Raw genomic sequence first — 23,582 nt, forward strand, 5'->3', positions numbered from 1 at the left:
CTGCATTTGATATGCATGTCATTTGCAGTAAGATTTTTGTGGCAATCCAGGCTAATGGAAACACTCCTTGACAAAGAATTGGATTCAAATTTTGGCTTCTTTCCACTCTTAAGTGTGTGACCTTGGACAAGTTATGCAATCCTCTCTGCCTCAGTTTCTTCATAAAATGGGGCTTACTTTAGAGTTGTTGTGACTATTACATGAGATAATATAGGCAAGGCTCTAACAACAATGCCTGACACATAAAGCTCAATGAATATTAGCTATTATTATTATTCAATTCCATAAATAATTATTGGATGTCTACTATGTAGCAGTCTCTGTACTAGATCCTGAAATATCTGTGGGGCTTTAGCTTTTTGTGTCTGGTGTACAAAGAATGTGTTACAGAGTTAGATACAAAATTCTGGTAAATATAGCATTCCAGTGGGACCCAAGTTAATCTATTAAAATAAAGAGTTTGGAGTTCAGAAGACTTTTAAATTCAGGAGGGAATATGAGATGCAAATAAAGTAGTTACTTAAGGTCTTTCCTATTAGTTGTTGAGTTCCTGTGCCAGGTTTTAGAGAGGGCATTATGATGCATATTAAAACCACGGTGACATTCAAAGAGTCAAACATGCCTGATTAGACTTTCATGTCCTGTATTTATAAAAAGGTTAGTGGTGCATTTCCTCCGTGCAAATTATTTTTGGTTCTTACTAATATTTATGAATATAATAAAGTTTACACAGCAGAAGGTATGTGATTAATTTGTTTTAGTCATCAGCTTGCTTTCATGTAAGGAGATATCCCAGAAGAGGCTACGTCTTGACCAGTAATTTCAGCAGGTAGGGATCAGGCAACATATAGGAAAGAGCAATTGTACTTCTCACTATGGGGCAAAATAAGAAATAGATTTATGACAATAAGGTGTTCTCCTATATGAATGTATCACAGAAATATTATAGGAAGACATGCCTCTCAGAAGTGATTTTATTGTGATGCTTTTGGGGCCTTGACTATACAACAATAGCGTCTGTATGGCAAGTTGTCCTGCGTGGGTGTGTCCACAAGATATTAGTAGGTTTTACTTGAATCCAACAGAGTTGCTGCCCATTGGCTCTCAGTGATCTCGGGTTGGGCTAGCATTGGCACCAGTCTGTCTGGTTACTTTTGACGGGGATAGTATTAAACCATGTTCCTCTCCCCATGTGGTCTAATATATAATTGGTCACCAACTGTCCCTTTGCGCCCCGACCCCCTGCACATTTTTGCATGGCAAAAAACTCTTGGTGTAAAGGAGAAAAGTGAATGCGCCGCTTCTTAACAATAAGCAAATGAACTGAAGCACTTCCTATGATAGGAAGAGTAATATGTCAGAAACGACTTGGAAGCCCATTTTGTCCACAGCCAGTTGTAGGTTGTTTAAGAAAATAGAAACGTTGTGGGTTCTTTTGTCCTTGGTACTCTTCTTCGGCCTATTCCATTTCCATGAGGTTTATGGTTTTAATATGAATACTAACACCACCCCCAAAGGCACCCCCCCCACAGCCCCCCAATAATGCAAGTCACAAAACACAGCTCAAAGGAACGAACACAAAGCACCTGCGACCGTCCTCCATTTGGGTGCAGTCTTGATTCTCCAGAGAGAGGAAACTCTCAGAACTAGAGGTCTGAATACATGCGGGCCAGGACTTGGGCCTTCCCGGTAAAACACAAACAAAACAACAAACACCAGCCCCTCCCCCCTCCAAAGCAAAACCAGAAAACCCACGGGGCCGCTGCTGCTAACTATTAGCAGCCTGGCTCAGGCTGCCTGTAAAAAACAAAAACAGGAGCCTGCGTTCCTGGGACCCCGGCGGTCCAGGGTCAGGGCGAAGTTCCCGGGGTCCGGCCCTAGGACGCGGGCAGAGCCGGGCGCGAGGCTCCCGGGGACTTTCACCTGCTCGGCGGGCAGCGCGGGGGCGGCCCCGGCGGCGGGCGGAGCCTGGGCGCCCTGCGGGAGGAGCCGGCCCGGGCCCGCCCCGCAGGAGGAGTCGCTCGCCGGCGGCTGCTCCGGCGTCTCCGTGACAGGCACCCAGCTCCGCCGCCGCCGCCGCCGCCGCCGCCTTTTCTTCCTCGTCCTGGGCTGTCCGCGCCTCTGTTCCCGGGCCAGCGCCGCGCCCAGTCCCAGCGCGGGCCGCGCGCCCACCGCTCCCCTCCCCCGGCCTGGGCGCCGCGCTGCCCGCTCCCACCGCCGCCCCCGCCGCCTTCCTCGCCGGCAGGAATTGCGCGGCCACAGCGCCGCTCGCGTCGCCCGCATCCGCGCAGCCCGGCCCTCGGCGTCTCTCCGAGTCCGGGCTTCCACGGCCGCCGTGCGGCCGGGGCGCCTCCCGCCCGGCGACCCTCCGCTTGCGCCCCCGGCTCCCGCCTCCCCTCGCCGCGGTCTCGCCAGCCCCTTCCTGCCACCGCCGCCTCTGAAGGAGCCGGTCCACCGCGGGTCACCATGCCCAGCAAAACCAAGTACAACCTTGTGGACGATGGTCACGACCTGCGGATCCCCTTGCACAACGAAGACGCCTTCCAGCACGGCATCTGCTTCGAGGCCAAGGTGAGGGGCCCGGGGAAGGGACTGTCCCGGAGGGGGCATGTCTGAGCGGATGGGATGCGCAGCCATCCCGGACGCAGAACTGCTGGGTTAGGCTGACTTGGGGGCCTTTCTGTTAGGGAGGATGACTCCCCTTCTCTGTATAGAATTCCGCAGGTTCCTGCCCAGAACTGCTAAAGAGTTAACTGCAAAGTTTGAGCGGTATTGCTTCATTCCCCTCCTCCCACCTGCAAACTGCCCCATCCTTACCCACCCAGGACTCACTGAGTTACTTCCCGGATCCCTCCTTCTGAGAAGAAGCCAGTCGGGGAGCGCAGCCTGGACTTGGTTCTTTAGAATCGGTTTAGGGAAGCTTTGGTGTCATTTACCTGTTGGGATCCCGTGGGAGAGGTGCTTTCAGGAAGGTCTTTTATAAGGGGAATACCTGCTTCCTGATTGAAGAAAATAATACAGGGATGGGTTTGTTTTTAGATTCCTGGTAAACCCAGCCAGGTGTCAGAGTCACTTCCTAAATGCCTTGTTAGCCACGACTCCTTTGCAAGTGCCAGTCATTGAAGGGGGAGGTGTGGTGAAAGCTGCCCGGTTGCTAGTTTTGTGGCATAATGTTAAGTTTCAACAGCTAGTAGGGGACTGCTGCTGAAGAATTTATCGGTGGGGGCCGGGGTGGGGCGGCAACAGGAATTTTCAGCTCAGAGCCCCAGGTCCGTCCTTGGGAGAAGGGGGGTGGTGGGCGGAAGCCTCTGAACTGCACCACCAGGTGTGAATAAGGCTGGCCCCCTGTCAGGCACTTCCCAGAGTGAGGAGTTCTGGTTTCTGAGACTGCAGCCGGGGTTCCTGCCCATCACAAGGGAGGAGTGCTTCTGCTCTTCCTTCATGCCTCTTGACGCCCTCTCCTCAAGACTCAAGGATGCTCAGCACCTACTGTGTGCCTGTCACTGACAAGTGACAGAAAATACAGCCCTCCTAGTCGGTTGTGTCTTGCTGGTTTTGAAAAGGTAATGCTTTCGACAGGGAGGCAGTTTTACTCTCTGCTCCCTTTTTCTCCTTTGTGACTTTGTAGGTAAGGTGTTAAGCATCTCAGGCAAAGATTACTCCATCAGGTGGCTATTTCCTTCGATTCATGAGACATCTTTTTGAGTGTCTGATATGAGTCCAGTGCAGTCAGTTATCTTTCAGTTTTTTTTTTTTCCTTCTCGTGGTGATGTTAAATCTTACCTTTTCTCCCACTTCCTGAATAACCTTCCCCCAACCATATTTGCTAGAGCTAGGAGGACACCCCCTGTTCCCCTAGATATCCAGCCCTGCAGTGGAATGCAGAACTGAATTACTGGGTATGGCTGGGACCAGAGTGGGGCTGTAGCCAAGATCTTATCTTGCTTCTCTCAGAATAGATCTGGTTGGTCTGATACCAGATCAGATGGGTTAATTTTTGTCTGGGCCTGTTGCTTTGGTGAGCAGGTTTTTAAATTTTAAGGTATGAGTTTTCATCACATCATGACTTAATTTTCTTGGACACGCATGAACTGGGCAGTTGGCTGTGGTCTTGTTTGGTTCACCAGTACTCTGCTTTGCAAGGCTGGGCGGCAGAAGAGAGATCAGAATTAAAGTGTTTTTAACCTTTTAATTCTTTTCTCACAATCTCTGCTAGTTTGGTCCTAACTAGGACTCATAACCTAGCATGCATAAGAATCACCAGGCGAGGTTGAAAACTCTGATTGTTGCTGCCCCCAGTCCTAGCCTGACACATCTGGGGAGAGACCGGGACTGCACCTCTAAGGAGCATTCCAGGTGCTTTAATGCAGGTGGTTGGGACCAGAATTGGAGAAACACTGGGGGTGCAGTTCCTATAGTAACTTCCTTGGATTCACACACAGTGGTGCCCGATAAGAGGAGGGGGAACCACAGTTGGTCCCCGCTGTGTTCCCATTACAGATCTGGACTGCAGCACACCAAGGGTTCTGCTTTGAGAATGGTGAAGTGGGGAAGAAAGGGCAGGGCTGACTTTGAGAACTGGGTCCTAAATCCCAGCTGTTTGTAATCGATGCTGGACACCAGTACATTCAAATCATGTCAGCTGAGACCTGAGCAGAGGTGGAAGTAGAAGCTTTTCTGTCCTGTGAGCATCTGGCAAGTGCCTCGTCTGGCTGGCTTTCACATCCCTCCTGAGCAGTGTCCATGGAAGTGCATGATCACTGGGATTTCAGGGTTAAATACACGCCACACTCATTCCTTGTTTTGGAAAAGCACAGGCTGTAAAATGTAAATGTATCCATGCTGCCTTGTCAAATACCCTTGGAAAATGAGCCCAGATCTTTGCCTCCCAAGGGCTGGCAGTTTTTCAGGATCAACACTGGATGGAGTGACTTTTTGGATGGATGTGTTCATTTTCAGGGTGCTGCAGAGATTGAAAGGTTATGGCTAGGAACTGAAAGGCATCTGGGTGTCAAAGGTTCTGTGCACTTAAAAACCACACCACCCATTTAATTATCAAGCAGAATCCTAGAAGTGTTTCACCTGCAGTACTTCATGTGATTCTCACTGCTTCCCTGGAGGTCTCTGTAGGTGCGTCTCCTTGTATCTTATCAATGAGGATATGTTGCCTGCTTTAGCTCTGTGTATGGCAGAGTTATGGTTTAAACCTGGGAGCTTTGACTGTAGACTCTCAAATCCAATGCTCATTCATTTACTAATTTTTATGGAATGTTCACTCTGTGCTGGGGGGTTGGTCTGATTTACGGTTCACTGGTGGGGCATCCTTAGGTTGCTGGCCTCTCTGACTCTGATGTAGAAAATTATTCAAGTTTTTAGTGCTGGACTCTTTCAGATATAATCTTGGGCTGGGGGCTGCTCTTAAGGGATACTGCCCTCTGGGTCCGAAAGGGCACTTGGCTCACTGACCATTGCTGATGGGTGGGTGGTAGAAGTCCTTCGAGGCTTGAAAGCCTCTGTGGCTCCTTTCTATCTGCCTCCCTCTTTCTCTCTCTCAGTATACCTTCCTGGTGACCAGTGCCATCAACTGGCTGTCTCTGCTTGCTGGGTGCGAAGAAGACCTCTGATGATAATGGTGCAAAGAAGAAGAATATTAATAGCAAAGTTATGCTTTACATTTGTAGGTTGATTTTTGATTTTCATGGGACTTTCACACACAAAAAATGTTCCTTATGTGGCAGGGGGAACGATAGAGTTGTTTCCATTTTTCAGATGGAAAAAAAAAAGGGAATCAGAGAGATTAACTTGCCCAGGGTCACAGAACTGATGAGAGGGTAATGATTATAGCTGATGTTTGGTGAATAGTTACTATGGACCATGCATTGTTTGAGATGCTGCCTCACTTAAGTCTCAGATTGCAGCGCTTTTGAGTCCTAGTGCGTGGCCCGTCACCTCACCCTGAGTAGTAGCTCCCTCTGTGTTCTTCGCCCTCATTGCCTAGTACACTCACTGATCTGGGCGTGTATGGCATAGCCTATCAGAAATAAAAAGCACCTTAGCTCACTCCTACAACTTCCTCATTTTACAGATGAGGAAATTGAGGTCCAGAGGGGAAGTTGTTGACCCAAGGACCCGTAGCTAGGTAAGAACAGAACCGGGACTCATTCCTAGTTTCCTGGCTTCAAGGTGGTTTCAGTTATCTGTTGCTGTGTAACAAGCTATCTCAAAACTCAGTGGCTCATGACAAGGTCTGTTTAACCTGCTCATGATTCCTAAGCCAGGAATTCAGTCAGGGCTTTGCCGGGCTGTTCTTCTGTTCACCGTGGTGCTGACCTGCTCACTCACTCGGCTCCATTCTGCAGTGGCGGGTCTTGTCCTAGAAGGCTCCACCTCATGGCTGTGCCGAGGTGATCCTCCAATGGCGGTTCTCTCCACTGGGTAGCTTGGGTTTCCTCATAGCATGGTGGCCCTTGGATCTGGCAGCTGGCTTTCAACAGGGAATGTTTCATGCAGGGAAGGTGGAAGCTCTTAAGGCCTGGGCTCCGAAGTACACAGAATCACTTCTGTGTTCCGTTGGTCACATCAGGCCATCGCCTAGCTTAGATTCAAGAGGAGGAGCAGGAGACCTCACTTCTTGGTGCAGAGCGTCATGGTCAGCTGCAGGAGTGCACGTCGGATGAGAGATAATGCTGAAGCCGTCTTGGGATCACGATCAGCCGTAAAATTTTGTGTTCTCTCCCTTCTTCATGTGCCTTCTCCAGTGAGGAGTGTTCTCTGAGGACCTTGTCTCGTGCTTCTGTGTATATCTCCTTCCCCCAACATCAGGTACATATATATATACCAACAGTATCAAATTATTTATCGAGTGGAAGAAATGACCAATTTTAAAAAGTCTGAAAGCTGTAAATATATTGTCTTATTGCTGAGCGATGTGGGGGATTTGTGAGTTCTTGGTCAAATCTGAACTGAATTCTCTAGTCATTATTTCCCTGTTTGCTAAATGGCTTGACTGGCTGATGATGTGGTTGTGGATTTTAGAGATTCCAATAACCCCACACCACAGGTTTCCTATGAATGAATCTTAAACACACTGTCTTGAGGCTTCCAGGTTAGGATGTTACATACATTGATTCACCACAAATGGGGTACTCTAACTCGAACCTAGCCTAACAGCTTCATAAGAAGCTGTGATTTTGGTTCTGTGATCAGAACCAACACTGATATGTTCCAGGTGTGTGCTCTCCACACCCTCTCCACCCCCGCCCCCCCCATCCGCAAGAGTCCTGTCTTCCAGGATTGTGGACACGTACAGATTCAGATAGATGCCCTTGTGTATTCGCTGATGTCATCATTGAAGTGCAGGTTATTTCACCTTAGTAGGTATTTGTCCAGATGCTTTAAAATCCATTGTTCCCTTCTGTCTGGACCACATGAGTCTGGGGGATGATGAGTCTCAAAGATACAGTACTGCTTAGAAACGATACCTGTTTTTATTCAGCCTCATTTTGCTCTCAGGCGTCGCAGGGTGTTACTCCACAGCGGTATTTTAGAACTTGATGAGAGCAAATCTCTTTCTATCCTATCAGTACATTCCATGATGTTGCCACATCTCCTTTGCCCAAAATGTCCCATTAGTCCATTTAGTGGTCAATATTACACTGTCTGTGACATGCAACCTAAATCACCCATATCCAAGACCCTAATCAGACTGGCTGTTTATTATTGTTCACTCATAATGTGCTACTTCCAGAACTCAGATCTTCAGAATGTTTCCTTTGATCACAGTTACCTGCCTCCTCTCACCTCATTGCTTTGAGGCTGCCCTTAGCTGTGACCTCCTGCTGCACTTCTGTTCTCCCAGAAGCCTGGGGCCATGCCCATCACCCTTTTCTTCCCTCCCAGTTTCCTGCTTGACGCTATGGGCTTGGTCTCTGCTACTTTTTTCCCCCCTGTTTTTGGAAGAAGTTATTTTTTCTCCACTCCCTTTTCCCTAATAGCTTTATTGAGATATAATTCACATACCATACAATTCACTAATTAAATATACCATTAAGTAGCTTTTAATATGTTCATAGTGTTGTGCAACCATCACAATAATCAGTTTTACAATATTTTCATCACCTCAAAAAGAAACTCTGTACCCTTTAGCTATGATCCCCCTGCTTCTCCATTCACCTCAGCCCTAAGCAATGATTCATCTATTTTCTGTCTCAAGACTTGGCTATTCTGGACATATTATATGAATGGAGTCATGGAGTGTGTGGGTTTTTGTGACTGGCTTCTTTCACTGTGTATGATATTTTCAGGGTTCATGCATATTGTAGCATGTATCAGGACTTCATTCCTTTTTATGGTCAAATAATATTCCATCATATGGATATATCACATTTTGTTTATCCATTTATCAGTTGATGAACATTTAGCTTGTTTGTTTTTCAACTATTATGAATAATGCTGCTGTAAATATTTCGAGTACAAGTTTTGTGTGATATATGCTTAAATTTCTCATGGGTAGATAGGTAAGAGTGAAACTGCTGGATTGTATGGTAACTGTGTTTAACCATTATGGGACTACCGCAGTGTTTTCCAGTGTTCAGTTCAGTTCAGTTGCTTAGTCATGGTCCAACTCTTTGCGACTGCATGGACTGTAGCACACCAGGTTTCCCTGTCCTTCACCACCTCCTGGAGCTTGCTCAAACTCATATGCATCGAGTCAGTGATGCCAACCATCTTATCTGTCATTCCCTTCTGCTCCTGCCTTCAGTCTTTCCCAGTATCATGGTCTTTTCAAATGAGTCAGTTCTTCACATCAGGTGGCCAAAGTATTGGTGCTTCAGCTTCAGCATCAGTCCTTCCATTGAATATTCAGGACTGATTTCCTTTAGGATGGACTGTTTGGATCTCCTTGCAGTCCAAGGGAATCTCAAGAATCTTCTTCAACACCACAGTTCTAAAACATCAGTTCTTCAGCACTCAGCTTTTTGTATAGTCCAGCTCTCACATCCATACATGACTATTGGAAAAACCACAGCTTTGACTAGATGGACCTTTGTTGGCAAAGTAATGTCTCTGCTTTTTAATATGCTGTCTAGGTTGGTCATAGCTTTTCTTCCAGGGAGCAAGTGTCTTTTAATTTCATGACTGCAGTCACTGTCTGCAGTGACTTTGGAGCCCAAGAAAATAAAGTCTGTCACTGTTTACACTGTTTTCCCATCTATTTGCCATGAAGTGATGGGACCAGATGCCATGATCTTAGTTTTCTGAATGTTGAATTTTAAGCCAACCTTTTCACTCTCCTCTTTCACTTTCATCAAGAAGCTCTTTATTCTTTGCTTTCTGCCACAAGGGTGGTGTCATTTGCATATCTGAAGTTATTGATATTTCTCCCGGCAATCTCGATTCCAGCTTGTGCTTCTTCCAGCCCAGCATTTCACATGATGTACTCTGCAAATAAGTTAAATAAGCAGGGTGACAATATACAGTCTTGACATACTCCTTTTCCTATTTGGAACCAGTCTTGTTCCATGCCCAGTTCTAACTGTTGCTTCTTGACCTGCATACAGGTTTCTCAAGAGGCAGATAAGGTGGTCTGGTATTCCCATCTTGTTAAGAATTTTCCAGTTTGTTGTGATCCACATAGTCAAAGGCTTTGGCGTAGATAATAAAGCAGAAGTAGATGTTTTTCTAGTGTGGCTGCAGCATTTTACTTTTCCACAGCAATGCGTTAGGATTCTGATTTCTCTATATTCTCACTGACACTTCTTTTAATCCACCTTTTTGATTCTAATCATCCTAGTAGGTATGAAGTGGTATCTCATTGTGGTTTTGATTTGTATTTCCCTGATGACTAGCAATGTAGAACATTTTTTTATGGCCATTTATTGGCCATTTGCAAATCTTTTGAGAAATGTCTGTTCAGATCTTTTGCCCATTTTTAAATTGGATTATCTTTTTTTTTTTTATTGCTGCGCGGTAAGAGTTCTTTATATGTTCTGTATTCAAATTCATTATGTAGGTTTGCAAGTATTTTCACCTATTCTATGGGTGGTCTTTTCGCTTTCTTGGTATGCTTTTGAAACACAAAAGTTTTAAATTATAAAGTAGAATTAATTTCTTCCCCCCTCTTTCTTTTTAAGACTCATTGGCCCTCCATCTGCTGTAACCCACCTTTCCTTAGTCTGTTCATTACCCCACCGCTCCCCACCCTAATGTTTGCAAGCCTCCATCTTCCCTTGTTGGCTCACTCCTCTGCCCAGGAGTGTGCTGTGACCTTCCCTTATGTGGAAACTCTCTCCTCTCCACCTTTTTATTCATCAGCATGTTGTCTTCTTCCTTTTGTAGCTACGCCTCATGAAAGAGCGATCTGCTGTCTGCAGTTTCTCCATTTTCATTCAGTCCCTGGCTGTGTCCTTCCGACTCCTGGCTGTCCCATAGGAATTGTTCGATGGTCACCCTTCTGTCCTCAACCTTTTTGAGTTTTCTTCTTGGGCAGCCTGTCCTTGTCTTTCTTGGGATGCCTCATTCAGTTCTCTGCAGGCTTTCTGTTGGCCATGCATAGCGCCCCTGTCTGTACCTTCTCCTCTTTGCTGGCTGATCTTTCTTCACTCATTGACTTCTCTGGTGAATGCTTGATTCCATCCTTCCTCCTTACCCCTTATTATGTTTGTTGGCTCCTGGATCTCTAACTCCAGTTCAGTTTCCAGATCTTTCCTTCAGCTTCCTGCTGGCTGGCTCTACCCCACTGAACATGTTGCTAATCCCATCACTCAATCATCTTGAATTCAAATCTCTCTGACACTTTATACTTCTTGAGATGACCCCACTATCCTCTCAGGCCCCAGGATTGACACTTTGGAGCAGAGCTTGAGTCCTTTCATGTAACAGTGAACTCAGCTATGGATTGAGTACCTTTTGTGGCCAGGCTCTTCCCAGACATCCCCTGCCCCCAACTTCAAGTCAGTTGCTGCATCCTTGAATTTTCACAGTGATATCCATCCATGCGTTCTGCTTGTTCCTTCTCATTTCTGGCTGGTTCAGATGCACACCACCTCTCATCATACTGTTTCAGTTACTTTCTGGAGACCTCTACTTTATCCTATAAACTTTTGCTCTGTTAATTATCCTGAAATATGATTGTGATATCCTTCTACTCAAAACACGAAAAGTTTCTAAGCCTACCATACTAGGTCAGAAATTCTTAGCCTGATATTCAGGGCTCTCTGGTTTTGAGTGGTTCCCTTTAATCACTCCATGCTTCATCCCAAATGGGGTACCTACCATTCCCTCAGCCTTTCCTGTGATCCCATCTGTGTCTCAGGCCCAGCCCACTGTCGCTCTGAAGTGGGTGCTGCTGGTTCTTTCTATGGGGCAGGAGCCGACTGAACCCTGGGGTGTATTCCAGCTGCTTGCCCTGGTCTGATTTTCATCCCCCAGTGGTCACCGTTGGGATCCCTGTCACTCTGCCCCCTTGAGTCTTCTGCGTTGCTGACTGCAGTGCCTTGCATATAGAAAAAAATCTATTTTGAATCAATGAATATAATTTCTAAGGTGCTCTCTACAAGGACTGCTAGGACCTTGCTGTATTACCCAAGGGTGGGAGATGCCTCAGCTGGCTCCGGTCTCTGGCTTTTTTTCCCTTGCTTTAGGCCTGAAACTCTCAGGCCCCAGTGAGACTAGTCCCTGATCCCAGGAGGAATCCCCCATCCCCACCTGACAGAATGCCACTGCCTTCCAAAGAAAGTAAACGTTTTCCGTGAATTAAATGAAATTCCGGTGATCAACGTGCAGCAGATTTAGAATCTTTGATTGTAGAACATATGGCCAATTTTAGGAGTAGATAATTGTTATTTTAATTTAGCAGTAAAAAATATTTTCAACCTGTTATGTTCTTATCAATGATTTGATACCCTTTCCCTTAGTTCTTTATTTTTTATTTTATAGTTTTTATAACATGAATTTGATTGACAGCATAGCATAAATGGATTCAGGAGCCAAATTGTGTTTGGGTTCAAATCCTGGCTCTGTCCCTCACTTGCTGTGTGAACTTGTTTGAGTTAGTTAACATTTCTTCTTTAGCATCCTCATCTGTAAAAAGAGAATACAAATGTCACATGTCTCATAGGGTTAATGAGAGGAGAAAATGAGTTACGTATGCAAATACCCAGCATAGTGCCTGGCAATGAGTGGATCGCTATTTTTAATATTGTTGTTCTTTAGTCCTGCAGATTGCAATTTAATTTTCATCTGTGCATGGTTTAATCTAAAAGTTGTCATATACTCTTTTTTTTTCTAATGAATTAAAGGCCTAGTAGGGTATTATCTTCATTTTACATGTCTGCTTAAAAAAATCTAGCTACTGTATTATTCTTGATTCCTAAAGTTGCAAATCAGACAGTGCGACTGCTTTGTGGACTTAAAATAGCTGTCAGCCTCCTAGGGAAGGAATAAGGAGGGGTTAACTGGCTTCTGGTACATGCCCCCATCACATTTGTTCCAGCCTTTTAATCCTCATTCGGATTAAAAATCACAGACTCTTAAGTACAGTATGTCGTCTGTCTTCACAGTCTTTCTCTGAATTTCTTGGATAAATACTTCTTTAAGCAGAGGTAATCTAAGCAGGAGGAATCTTGCATCATGGGATTAATTAGTACCTTGTGATGCTTACAATTCCCTTTTCAATTGTTATATTCGGCATCATGTTTCCTTTTAAGTACTGGAGCAGCTGGCTTTAAAAGTTACTTAAAATGGCACTTCCAGCAAGTTCTGTGCCCAGAGTGTTGGAGCGCTTTTGTATTCCTAGTCCCCTACCCATGTGGGAAACTCCATTGGTTTTCTGCAACACTTCAGTGAGACTTGTGTGTCTGATAGATACTCTTACGGGTCCATCTATGAGAACTGAGGACAGTGGCTCCTGCTATCATTTATTTTTTTGAAGTTTTTTTTGTTTTAATTTATGTGTTTTTATTTTTGGCTGTGCTGGATCTTTGTTGCTCCGCTCAGGCTTTCTCTGTTGCAGCAGTCGGGGGTTCCTCTCTAGTTGTGGTGCGCTGGCTTCTCCTTGTGGTGGCTTCTTGTTAAGGTGGTTTCTCTTGGTGCAGAGGGTGGGCCCTAGGGCATGCAGGCTTCAGTAGTTGTGGCATATGGGCTTAGCTGCCCAGAGACATGTGGGATCTTTCCAACCAGGATTGAACTCGTGTTCCCCGCGTGGGAGGTGGATTCTTAACCACTAGACCACAAGGGAAGTCCCCTCTCTGCCTGTTCTTGAAGCTGCAGTGCTTTCCAGAACTGTTGAAATGATCAGCCTTGAGAGTTGAATGCAACCTGGGACTCCTACTGAGGCGGAGCTAAGAAGAGTGTACTTGCCCAATGCTCCCTGTATTCAGAACATTCTGAACTCTGTTAGCCTGGATGTGAGCACATCAGAGGGAGATACTGTGTGCGTGCTTGCAGAACCATCACATGTACCCTGTTCTGAGATGTTCTTCCCTGCTGGTGTACATTTCTTCTGTCCTGATCTAGGCTATAAGCTCTTTAAGGACGAAAGGGACTCCTCACATAGCTGCCTCATGCAGTCCACATGGCAGAAGGCTAATAACAATCACTGTTACTTACAGTCATGTGCTTTGTAATATAGTGCTGTAATAACAGTGCCAAGTTCTTTCTAGGAAATGATTAGTCTTCCGCAACAACCCTGTGAGGTAAGGTCTCTCATCATTTGAGTTTTACTCATGGGGAAGCTGAGGCATAGAGAGGCAGAGAAACTTGCTCATGGCCCACATTTAGTAATGAAAAAATTCCCGAGTCACATCCCAGAAGTCTAGCACTGTTAAGTTCTTTGCTGACTATATCTGAGAATGCTAAGAACTAATGTTTGCCCAGTACTCACTACTTTCAATTCGAGGTTCTCAGAATTTTACATATGCAAAACTAATTTAACCTTTACAGTGGCTCCCTGAGGGTAGGTATTCTTGGTTCCATTTTCTCAGATGAGGAAGCTGAGACCATCCTTCTAGGTTGGGTTGAGTGGGCAAATGGTCTATTAAAGGCGGTGGTCTCAGCCCCTCTCATTGAGGTTAAATCTGTAACCAGGGGCTGGTCAGCTGCTGTGTGCCAGTGGGCAACAGGCCACCTCTGCTGGGCCATGTTGATGGTCTCCAGATGTGGAAATAAGGCATCAGTGAGTAAGTAGCAGGGCAGGAGAGGGGCTTTGGGAGGCCCTTCTTCCTGGAGAGAGTTATTCTTCGCTGAGCTTCTGCCTATGCACTTCCTGTGTGACGGGGCCCATCCACTCCCCCACTGCATCTCTCCCTTCTGTCAACTTCCACGCCCTCTTCCTTGCCTTTTTCAGCTCTTTTTCTGAGGACCAGTTCTCTCCACTCCACTTGGAGCCTCCAGGGTCCTTCCAGGAAAGTATAAATGCCAGAAAAAACTTCCAGCCCAGGAGACGGTGCCTTTTGGTTGGAAATCTTAGCCCACAGTACATAATGGAAAAGCTCTTTGGATGTGTTCTTTTTTTTCTATCTTTATTTTAACCTCTTCCCTTTTTGTGTGGTCTCTTTGAGTGGGAAGAGGTGCTTATGTGAAAGCTCTTTCTTTTTCTGCTGCCAAGATTAATGTCTCCCATGGGCCAAGTGACAGCTCCTGTTTAATCTCGCTCCCGTGCTATTTCCCATAAACATGTATAACCTGTACTGTAACTACATTTTCAAACTGTCCCTCAATATGTGTGGATTTTTTCTCTTAAATTTGGCAGTCCAGGTTAAACACACTATATCCTGGGCACCTGTATCCAACGTGTGATTGGAACTTTTTTTAAAGTATAATTGAACCTTTACCTCTTGCTTCAAAGTCACTTAAATTTTGCTGTTTCCTCTCTCCGGTCAGGAATTTTGCAGCCTCCTGAAATGAGGAGAATCACCTGCAACTTGCTTTGATTAGTTAAGACTTTTGGCTCTATTAGAATCACATGAAATCTGATTAAAACGCTACTGCCCAGTCTTGGAGTAGCTGAGGGCCTGGATCGCGTTGCCTTTATCACCTTTGTCCAGGTGATTCTGATGCTTACCTTAGTTTGAGAACCATTAAGTTGGAGCACTGATTCTCAAGCTTGGCTGCTCATTGGAATCATTAGGGAGTTAAAAATAATTACTGATGGCTGGGAAGTCTCAGCAATTTTAATCCAATTAGTATGGGGTGTGGCGTGGGTGCTGCAGTTTTTATATCTTCTGTTTCTTTGTTGAAATTTTGTTTTTCCATTTGTTTCAAGCATATTCATAGTTGCTTCTTGAAGCATTTTTGTGAAGGCCAATTTAAAGTCCTTGTCAGATAATTCTAATATATCTGTCATCTTGGTGCTGGCATCTTTTGATGATCTTTTCTCATTCATGTTGAGATTTTTCTGGTTCCTAGAATTATTGCTGTTGTTTAGTCACTAAGTCATGCCCGACTCTTTTGCAATGCCATGGGTTGTACTCTGCCATTCTCCTCTGTCTGTGGAATTGTCCAGGCACGAATTCTGGAGTGGGTTGCGTTTCTGTGTTCCTTGACGTTTCTGGGTCCCTGGCTTCTCCAGCAACAGGTCTGGGAGATGTGAGGGAAAAAGAACCCAGGGAACTCAGCTGTCATGGGGTTCATGGGTGCTGAGGAGCCTGGGATCTCCCTGACCCAGGGATCAAACCCACATTTGCTGCTCGGCAGGTGGATTCTTTATCACTGAGCCGCCTGGGAAGCCCTGTTCCTAGAATGATGATTGTCTTGCTGTTCCCCACTGTGTGCACTGTTCGCCGAATCCATGTTAGGCAAGGCGTGAGTGGGGAAGCTGGAAGAGAACTGGAGGTGTAGGAACTGGAGATGCGTTTATCCTCTCCAGGCCGGCGCAGCAGCGGTAGCAGCAGCAGACACGCTGTATTCTCTTGTGGTTGACCCAGCGGACACAGCCGTAACGCAGCCATAAAACAGCCACAAGAGCTTTTTCAGGTGGAGCTTATATATGCTTGCAGAACAAAAGCCTGTGGCCAAGCGAGTACCTCCTGATGTGCATGCACAGTGCTATAAGTGAACTCAGCTGTTACATAATCATTATTTACAAAATGTGGGGCAAGAGCCAGAGGGTGTGGGGCGAGGAGCCTGACCACTACCATCTTGGCTAATTTGCTCTTTCCCTACAATGATGGTCAAAAATCATTATTTTTGATTGAAGCCTGGATGGTGGGACTTCCCTGGTGGTGCAGTGGGTATGAAGCCACCTGCCGATGCAGGAGACGTGGGCTTGATCCATGGTCTGGGAGGATTCCACATGCCGTGGAGCGGCCTCAGCCCGTGTGCTGCAACTGCTGAAGCCTGCATGCCCTAGAGCCGGTGTTCGCAACTAGAGAAGCCCTGTGCATAGTGACAAAGACCCAGCACAACCCAAAAATAAAATAATAAATAATTAAAACAAAACCAGAAACCTGGGTGGTTTGGGTATTATGTTATGACTTTCTGGACCTTAGTTAAATCTGTTTTGGCAAGACGTCTCTGCCAGTGGGCTAATGAGGGGAGGGGAGTGCTGCCTCCTTACTCTTGGGTGGGGTGGAAGACTAGATCATTTATCAGCCTGCGCTGATGTCACTCTGGGATGGGCCAGAGTGCCTCATTACTGTTGCTCAGGTGGTCTCCCCTGACACTCTGCCTCATGACCCTGGCTGGTGGTGAAAGTTCTGACTCTTCACTGGGACTCTTCTGAAACCCCAGCAAGGAGAGGAGGAGGCCTTGTCACCTGTAGGTCACTTCCTGGCATCCCAGCTTCCCTTTCAGCCTTTTCTGAGGCATTTCATATGAAGCTGCCTTTGTTTCCTGGTTCTTTTGCTAGGGAAAGAGGGTTTCTCTTGGAATCTTTTTTTTTTTTTGATCTGTGTTCATTGGCATTTCTGGGTCACTGGCTTCTTCAGCAACAGGTCTGGAGGTGTGAGGCAAAAAGAACCCAGAGAACTCAGCTGTCACGTGGTTCTTGAGTGCTGAGGTCCCTGGCTGGTCTGACTTCTCTTCATCGTTTGGAGTTGTCTTGTACTTGTTTGGTCTATAATTCCTGGAGTTTTGGTGGTTGATCGCAGAAGGAATAGGGAAAAGTATGTTGACTCCATCTTTCTGGAAATGGAGGTTCTGCATGTTGGGAGTTTTAGAAGCTCCCCGGCGGATTCTATCAAATCCAGTCAAATCGAGGAGCACAACTGGAGAATCTCAGTGTTTGCTGGAACAGGCCAAGGTAGTTTTGGTGGAAAGATCGAAAGGACCTGGTGTCTTTACTAAGTAGAGGTCTTTATGAATCACTGTGTACTCCCTTGTCAATTCTTATCACTTAACTTCATTTTACTCCCTTAGATTTGTTGAGTTCTTTTCCCCCAGATAGTCTTTTCTGAATCTAACTTGTGTTCTTTGATGTGTTCCTACATTTCTAAATGCAGAGGTAGTATATCCAATCACATAGGAAGTGTTTATTATGCTTGTCCTCTGTTTACAGCACTGTGCTTGGTGTTGAAGGTTAGAGAGATGGAACAGGATGGTGACTTGAAGGAAATCAGCCAGCCCAGCTGGGGAGATGCAGAAAGACAGGCACAGTGATAGTATTGTGTACTGAGCATGTACTATGTGCTGGACATTCTGCCAGGTGTTTTATAAACTTTCTCATTTAATCCTCCCAACTGTGCTGCATGATGTCATTCTCTCCCTTTTATCGTTGTAGTTTCAAAGACTCAGTATTAAGTGACTTTTTCAAGGTCATTCCCTATCCAATTTTGGGACAGAATTGGACCAAGGCTTTGCAGGAATGAGGCTTTGCTTTTTCCACACAGAGATGTTCTACTTAGCTTTGTTCATGAGCTTGTTCGTGGGGGCATTGCTGTGTTGGGGTAGAGCTCGTCCATTTATATTCGTCCCTGAAACCCAGGACAGTTTAGAAGCAGCTGTTGTTGGTGGCTGAGTCTGTGACTTTGGAAGGGATCTTGCAGGAGCATGAGATGATACATCTTAAGATTTAGAAATGTCACTGTAGCAGTTTTGTGGAGAGTGGGTTGGAGGGGCCTGGAGAGACTGTTCAGGAAGCTCATCCCATATTTCAGGTGAGAGATGCTAGTGGCTGGAATGAGGGCCCGTGTTCTACTCCAGAAGTTGCCAAGAGGTATAAGGAAGGCATCTCTTAGTTTGAAATGATTTTGTGTATAAATAAAGTGAATGGGTAGCTTTAAGGTAAGTGAAGAGGAGAGGAAAGGTAACTCTGTGGTGTTAGTGGGGGAGAGGAGATAATAAAATAATAGCAGTAAGAAGACCCTTACATACCCCAGGAAGCTTTAAATATCAGGCTTGAGAGATGTGGCTTCATCTTGTAATGAACGTGCTGGTCACTCAGTTGTCTCTGACTCTTTGCAACCCCATGGAGCAGCAAAGGAGCTCAGCGGGCTCCTCTGTCCGTGGATCCTCCAGGCCAGAATTCTGCAGTGGGTAATCATTCCCATCTCCAGGGGGTCTTCCTGACACAGGGATCGAACCCAGGTCTCCTGCATTGCAGGCGTATTCTTTACCATCTGAGCCACTGGGGAAGCCCATTTCGTAGGGAACAAAAATGTGTGCCTCTCAGAGATGTACACACATATGTATATATAATGTATACATACACACATACACCAGCTTCACACACACACACACGGGCTACACACACACACGCATTTCCCCAGTGGCTCAGCAGTGAAGAATTTGTCTGCAGTGTAGGAGAAGTGGGTTTGATCCCTGGTGGGGAAGATCCCCTGTAGGAGGACATGGCAACCCACTCCAGTATTCTTGCCTGGAAAATCCCATAGACAGAGGGGCCTGGTGGGCTACAGTCCATAGGTTGCAAAGAGTCTAACACAACCGCGCGACTTAGCATGCACACACATATTTACATACACACGTATGTATATGTGTGCACACACAGAATTATGTATTAGGAGGAGGAAATGGATAAGAGTTGTAAAAATAGAAAAGCATGCTGAGGACATCTCCACAGGTGAGGACCTGAACGAGGCCGGTCACAGCAGGCGTGGAGATGGAAGGGTAGGTGTAAGTGAGATTGTAGAGAGAGGCTTAGTACAGCAGCATATATTGTGTTCTTAGGGCCCGGCTTTATTTGGGAAGGAGAGTCAGAAGTAGGAAAGATACAGAGTTAAGTAGACTGTTTAGGGAACTCAGTCTCAGTTAGTACAGGTCACAGGCAGCTTGAAGCCCCATCCACTGGGGGGACACTCCCGTGGGAGCTGCATGAGCTTGAAGGGCGGTTGACCTCACCTCTGTATGGGCTCCTCAGCGGCCCTGGGTGGGTCGGGCCCTTGGTTACACTGTGTCCTGATATCCTATATGGATTTCTCTTTTTAGAGAATCTTGATGTCTTACACTACCTCAGAGTTTAGGAATCACGTTAGGCTGCTGAGATTTGGCAATTTACGGTCGATTTAGTCAAAATGATGAGATTTAACTGTGTCCGAATGAACCCTTCTGAGAAATGAGAAAAGGGCTGAGTGGGATGCTAATCAAGGCTGTAAAAACATAGACCCTAGGTAGTTGACAGTCACAGCCAGTTAGGATTAGATCATTTCTTTCTCCCTTCCAGCCTCTTGTTAGACATTGCTGAAATACGAAAACTTCATGCAGGGATTCTGTAAGAAACTGATGACAAATCCATGATGGATTTCTGAGGCTAATTAGATTGTTTGGGATATTAGATAGCAACTCCCTTTGTGACCCTAGGCTGTCTGTTTATCCTGACTGCCTATGTTACAATTATTTGTTTCCTACAATCTCCCTCCACCCCCAGGCCCCCTCCAGGTGGTACTCCCCCTGGCCTGTGGGAGTAGAAACGAGCACCCTGTCTGATTCACTTTTGAATTCCTCAGGCTTCGCACAGGGCATGACACGTTACAGGCGCACTGTTGATCTGAATGAACAAATGAATGAATGAAGCTGATGTCACTGGGTACACAGCACACTGCTTTGCTCCTCACCCCATTTACCTGGTGCCTTTGCTAGGAGTGGGATCCCAAATACGGCTCTTGTCCACTGTAGTAATTCTGCTTCTCCTGCCCAGCCCAGAGGTCTTCCTGATCCTGTTGGTTGTGTTTTTCAAAAAACATTTTGGGGCAAGAATGCAGTATTTGGTGACGGTGCTCTCCCAGCCATTCCCTTGGCAAGATGATAAAAATTTTTATGGTATGGGTTTCACTTTTCTTCTCCTGAGGATCATTTAACCTGTGGCCTGAAGCTGGCTTTGTTTTTGTAGACCTGGGATGAAAATATCAACTCCACACTTATCTTATGAGGCTTAGTTCATCAGATACTAATTTTTTCCTCACCTCCCAACTCTTTGTTCTTTCTTATTCCTTGAATTACTATAGCACTGTTTGGTTTATAATCTGATATTTGTGGACTTAGCATAGGCTCCATAAAATGTATTATAGTTAAACTTTATATTGGGTTGGCCAAAAAGCTCATTTGGGTTTGCTGAGGAACCAGAGCAAACTTTATGGGCAACACAATCTCTTCTGTAGTACCAGCACAGGGCCTGGCACACAGTAGCTATTACAGTAAGGATATGTAAGGGGTTCTGTTTGTGTCCTCCAAGAGTCCACCAACCTAGACAACATATTAAAAAGCAGAGACATTACTTTGTCAACAATGATCTGTCTAGTCAAAGTTCTGGTTTTTCCAGTAGTCATGTATGGATGTGAGAGTTGGACTATAAAGAAAGCTGAGCACCGAAGAATTGATGCTTTTGACCTGTGGTGTTGGAGAAGACTCTTGAGAGTCTCTTGGACTGCAAAGAGATCCAACCAGTCCATCCTAAAGGAAATCAGTCTTGAATATTCGTTGGAAGGACTGATGCTGAAGCTCCAGTACTGTGCCCACCTGATGTGAAGAACTGACTCATTTGAAAAGACCCTGATGCTGGGAAAGATCAAAGGCGGGAGGAGAAGGGGCCTACAGAGGATGAGATGATTGGATGGCATCGCTGACCTGATGCACATGAGTTTGAGCAAGCTCTGGGAGTTGGTGATGGACAGGAAAGCCTGGTGTGCTGCAGTCCATGGGGTTGCAAAGAGTCAGACATGACTAAACAACTGAACTGAACTGATGTAGGGGATGCATGAAATTCGGCAAGAGTTTGGTCTGTTAGAGAGTGAGGCCAATGACCTTTGGGTCCTTTGGATGTCAAGTGCATGATGACAGTGATGCCTTTTAGGGATTCTTTATTTCCTCTTTCCAGCAGTAGATTGAAGTTGTTTTCTGTTAGAAGTATGTCTGAAGCACACAGTTGAGGCTGCTGACTCACCTCTTCTAAGGGAGAAGCCTTGATGCCTCGGCTATGTCATGTGGAGGGATGTGGGCCCTCCTCTTACCCCCCCATCCCAAGTACTCGTTGCTCATAATAGGCTATTTATGCAGCAGGCAGGCCAGGATCTGCAAGACTAGAAGGAGGCATGGAAGAGTTCTGCACTGGTTTTCAGTGCCAGTCCTACTCTGTTAGATCAGACAAGCTTTGAACAAGTTGCTTTCATCTCTCTGTACTCCAGTCCCCTGGTTTGTAAAATAAGAGTTCCTTAGGAACGAAGTCTTAGATGGTCTCTGAGATCCCTTCCAACTGGAACACTCTGCATTTCTCTTTTATTCTTCCCGTATCTTCTGTGGTCACATCCCAATGACTTAAGGCCCACCTACTGGCTGACAGATCAATTAGAGTGAACAGCCAGAACCCAGCCAGATTGCTCGTGGGGCTGCGCTTGCTCCGGGCTGTGGAGGTTCTCTCTCTCTCTCTCTCAGAGGCGTGGGAGGCGGAAACTCGAGCTTTCCCCCTAGCTGTTCATTGTCTTCTCTTCTCAAATATTTACACCTTTTGCTGCTCCATGAAAAAAAGTCTTTTACATCTTAGTCATCAATTTTCCCTATTTCAGCCAAAGGAGAAGAGTTTTGAAAAACTGCAGAATCTTGCAGGGTCACATTCTGCAGAAAGGCAAAGGAGGAAAAAGACTGAGCTATGATCTTGGATATTGTACACATTTAAGAAGAAAGAGACCTCTGTGTGCTTCATAGGGATCAGAGTCTTAGCCTTAAAGGGCAACCCATTTTTCAAGAGTTAACCTTTAGTCTTGCTTTCTCTGAAACCTAATTTCATATTTTAACGGTACTTTGCAACCCAGTTGTACTTTGGGATCACTTGGAGAACTTAGAAACAGATGCTTACTACTCCTCGGGATTCTTATTTCATATATCTGGGCCGGAGTTCCACTATCACTGTAACTTTAAAAGCTCCCAGGTGATTGCAGTATGTAGCCAGGAGAACTGCTGATGTGTTCACTGAACAGGGACATTTATGAATAGACCTGGGTTATGCCAGTTGACGAGCCTGGTTTATTGGGCCGGGATGCCTTTTGATGGGTTTATGGTGGGATATGTAATTGAGGGAGTGACTGGATATTCTTGTAGATGCAGAAGCAGCTCTCATCTCCCTGCAGATAAGAGAGTGGGGGTTATAGGGGCATAGATCCCCATCAGAGGGGTGATTGGGTGTACCCTTAATGTCAGCAGGCCAAGAGGGTTTGGGGTGCCCTCCCACACGATGGTGATGATTTCCTTGGTGACGCTGGAATATTCGAAGTCCATAGGTCAAAGCTGTCCTCTGTCTGCAAAGTATTTGGCTGGACACTGCCAGCAGTTGCCTTTCTGTGTTGGCTTCTTGTGAGAGACTATGTCCAGGGCCTATCGATGCCTTCCTCCCCTCCCTATGATTCCTTCTCTCTTAACCTTTGTGAATACCCAGGCTGGTAACTGGCACCTCTTTGAGCTCTGGAGGTTGATCCTCTCTGTGTCCTCCACTCTTCTTCCCCATCTCTTCCACTCTTCATTTATTTTCCGATTCAGACTCAAATCAGCATTTCTCCAGGAAGACTTGATGTCTTTTAATGCAAAATATTTTCTCAGGACCACCATATAGGCACTTGGGATGCTGGTTTTTTTTTTTTTTTTTTTTTTTTTTTTGAGGTGGCCATTGTTTCTAGATCTTTTTCAGCAGACAGAATTGGGAAACTATGAAGAGAGCATGAGAATGAATAGATGTGAACATACTTGTGAGTTCATATTTCCAATTAGAATTCAAGGCTTCAGGGTTTTTACCTGTCTTTTCTATATTTCATCTGTTTGTTCTTCCATACTGTGAATTATGTAGGGAATGAAGACTTGCTTTATTCTCCATTTGCTTTATTTATCCCATTTGCTTTATTCCACAATATCCAATCAGCAGTCTCAGAATAACAATACTAACCCCAGCATCAATAATGATACTGAAAACACCCAAAACTTTCTTTTGCACATGCCATCCTTCTCCTCCATCATTTAAAAAGAAGATTGTACTAGATTGTCGGTGGTGGACTTAATAATGACCCTTCAAGAAAGTGTCCAGGTCCCTACCTTTAGAAGCTGGAGACAGGAGCCCTGAGACTCCAGGCAAAGGAAGAAAGAGTGTGTGTAATACATGGGTCTCGTTGCCTCTAACCATCTGTCTAGCGTTTTTTCTTTCCTTGACGGCA

General features: G+C 45.6%; 1 protein-coding gene across 4 annotated transcripts in view; it reads left to right on the forward strand.

Moving 5' to 3' along the window:
• The first annotated feature begins 2,001 nt into the window (after positions 1 to 2,001).
• Positions 2,002 to 23,582, forward strand: part of LOC110125760 (uncharacterized protein C1orf226 homolog) — a 345,339-nt gene continuing 323,758 nt past the window's right edge. For all 4 annotated transcript variants that reach the window (XM_070467692.1, XM_020875040.2, XM_070467693.1 and 1 more), the window contains exon 1: positions 2,002 to 2,571. In XM_070467692.1, the coding sequence (XP_070323793.1) occupies positions 2,467 to 2,571 (105 nt within the window). In that variant the 5' untranslated portion in view covers positions 2,002 to 2,466. The remainder of the gene's footprint in view (positions 2,572 to 23,582) is intronic.

This window comes from Odocoileus virginianus, chromosome 5 (assembly GCF_023699985.2).
Source record: "Odocoileus virginianus isolate 20LAN1187 ecotype Illinois chromosome 5, Ovbor_1.2, whole genome shotgun sequence".
NCBI lineage: Eukaryota > Metazoa > Chordata > Mammalia > Artiodactyla > Cervidae > Odocoileus > Odocoileus virginianus.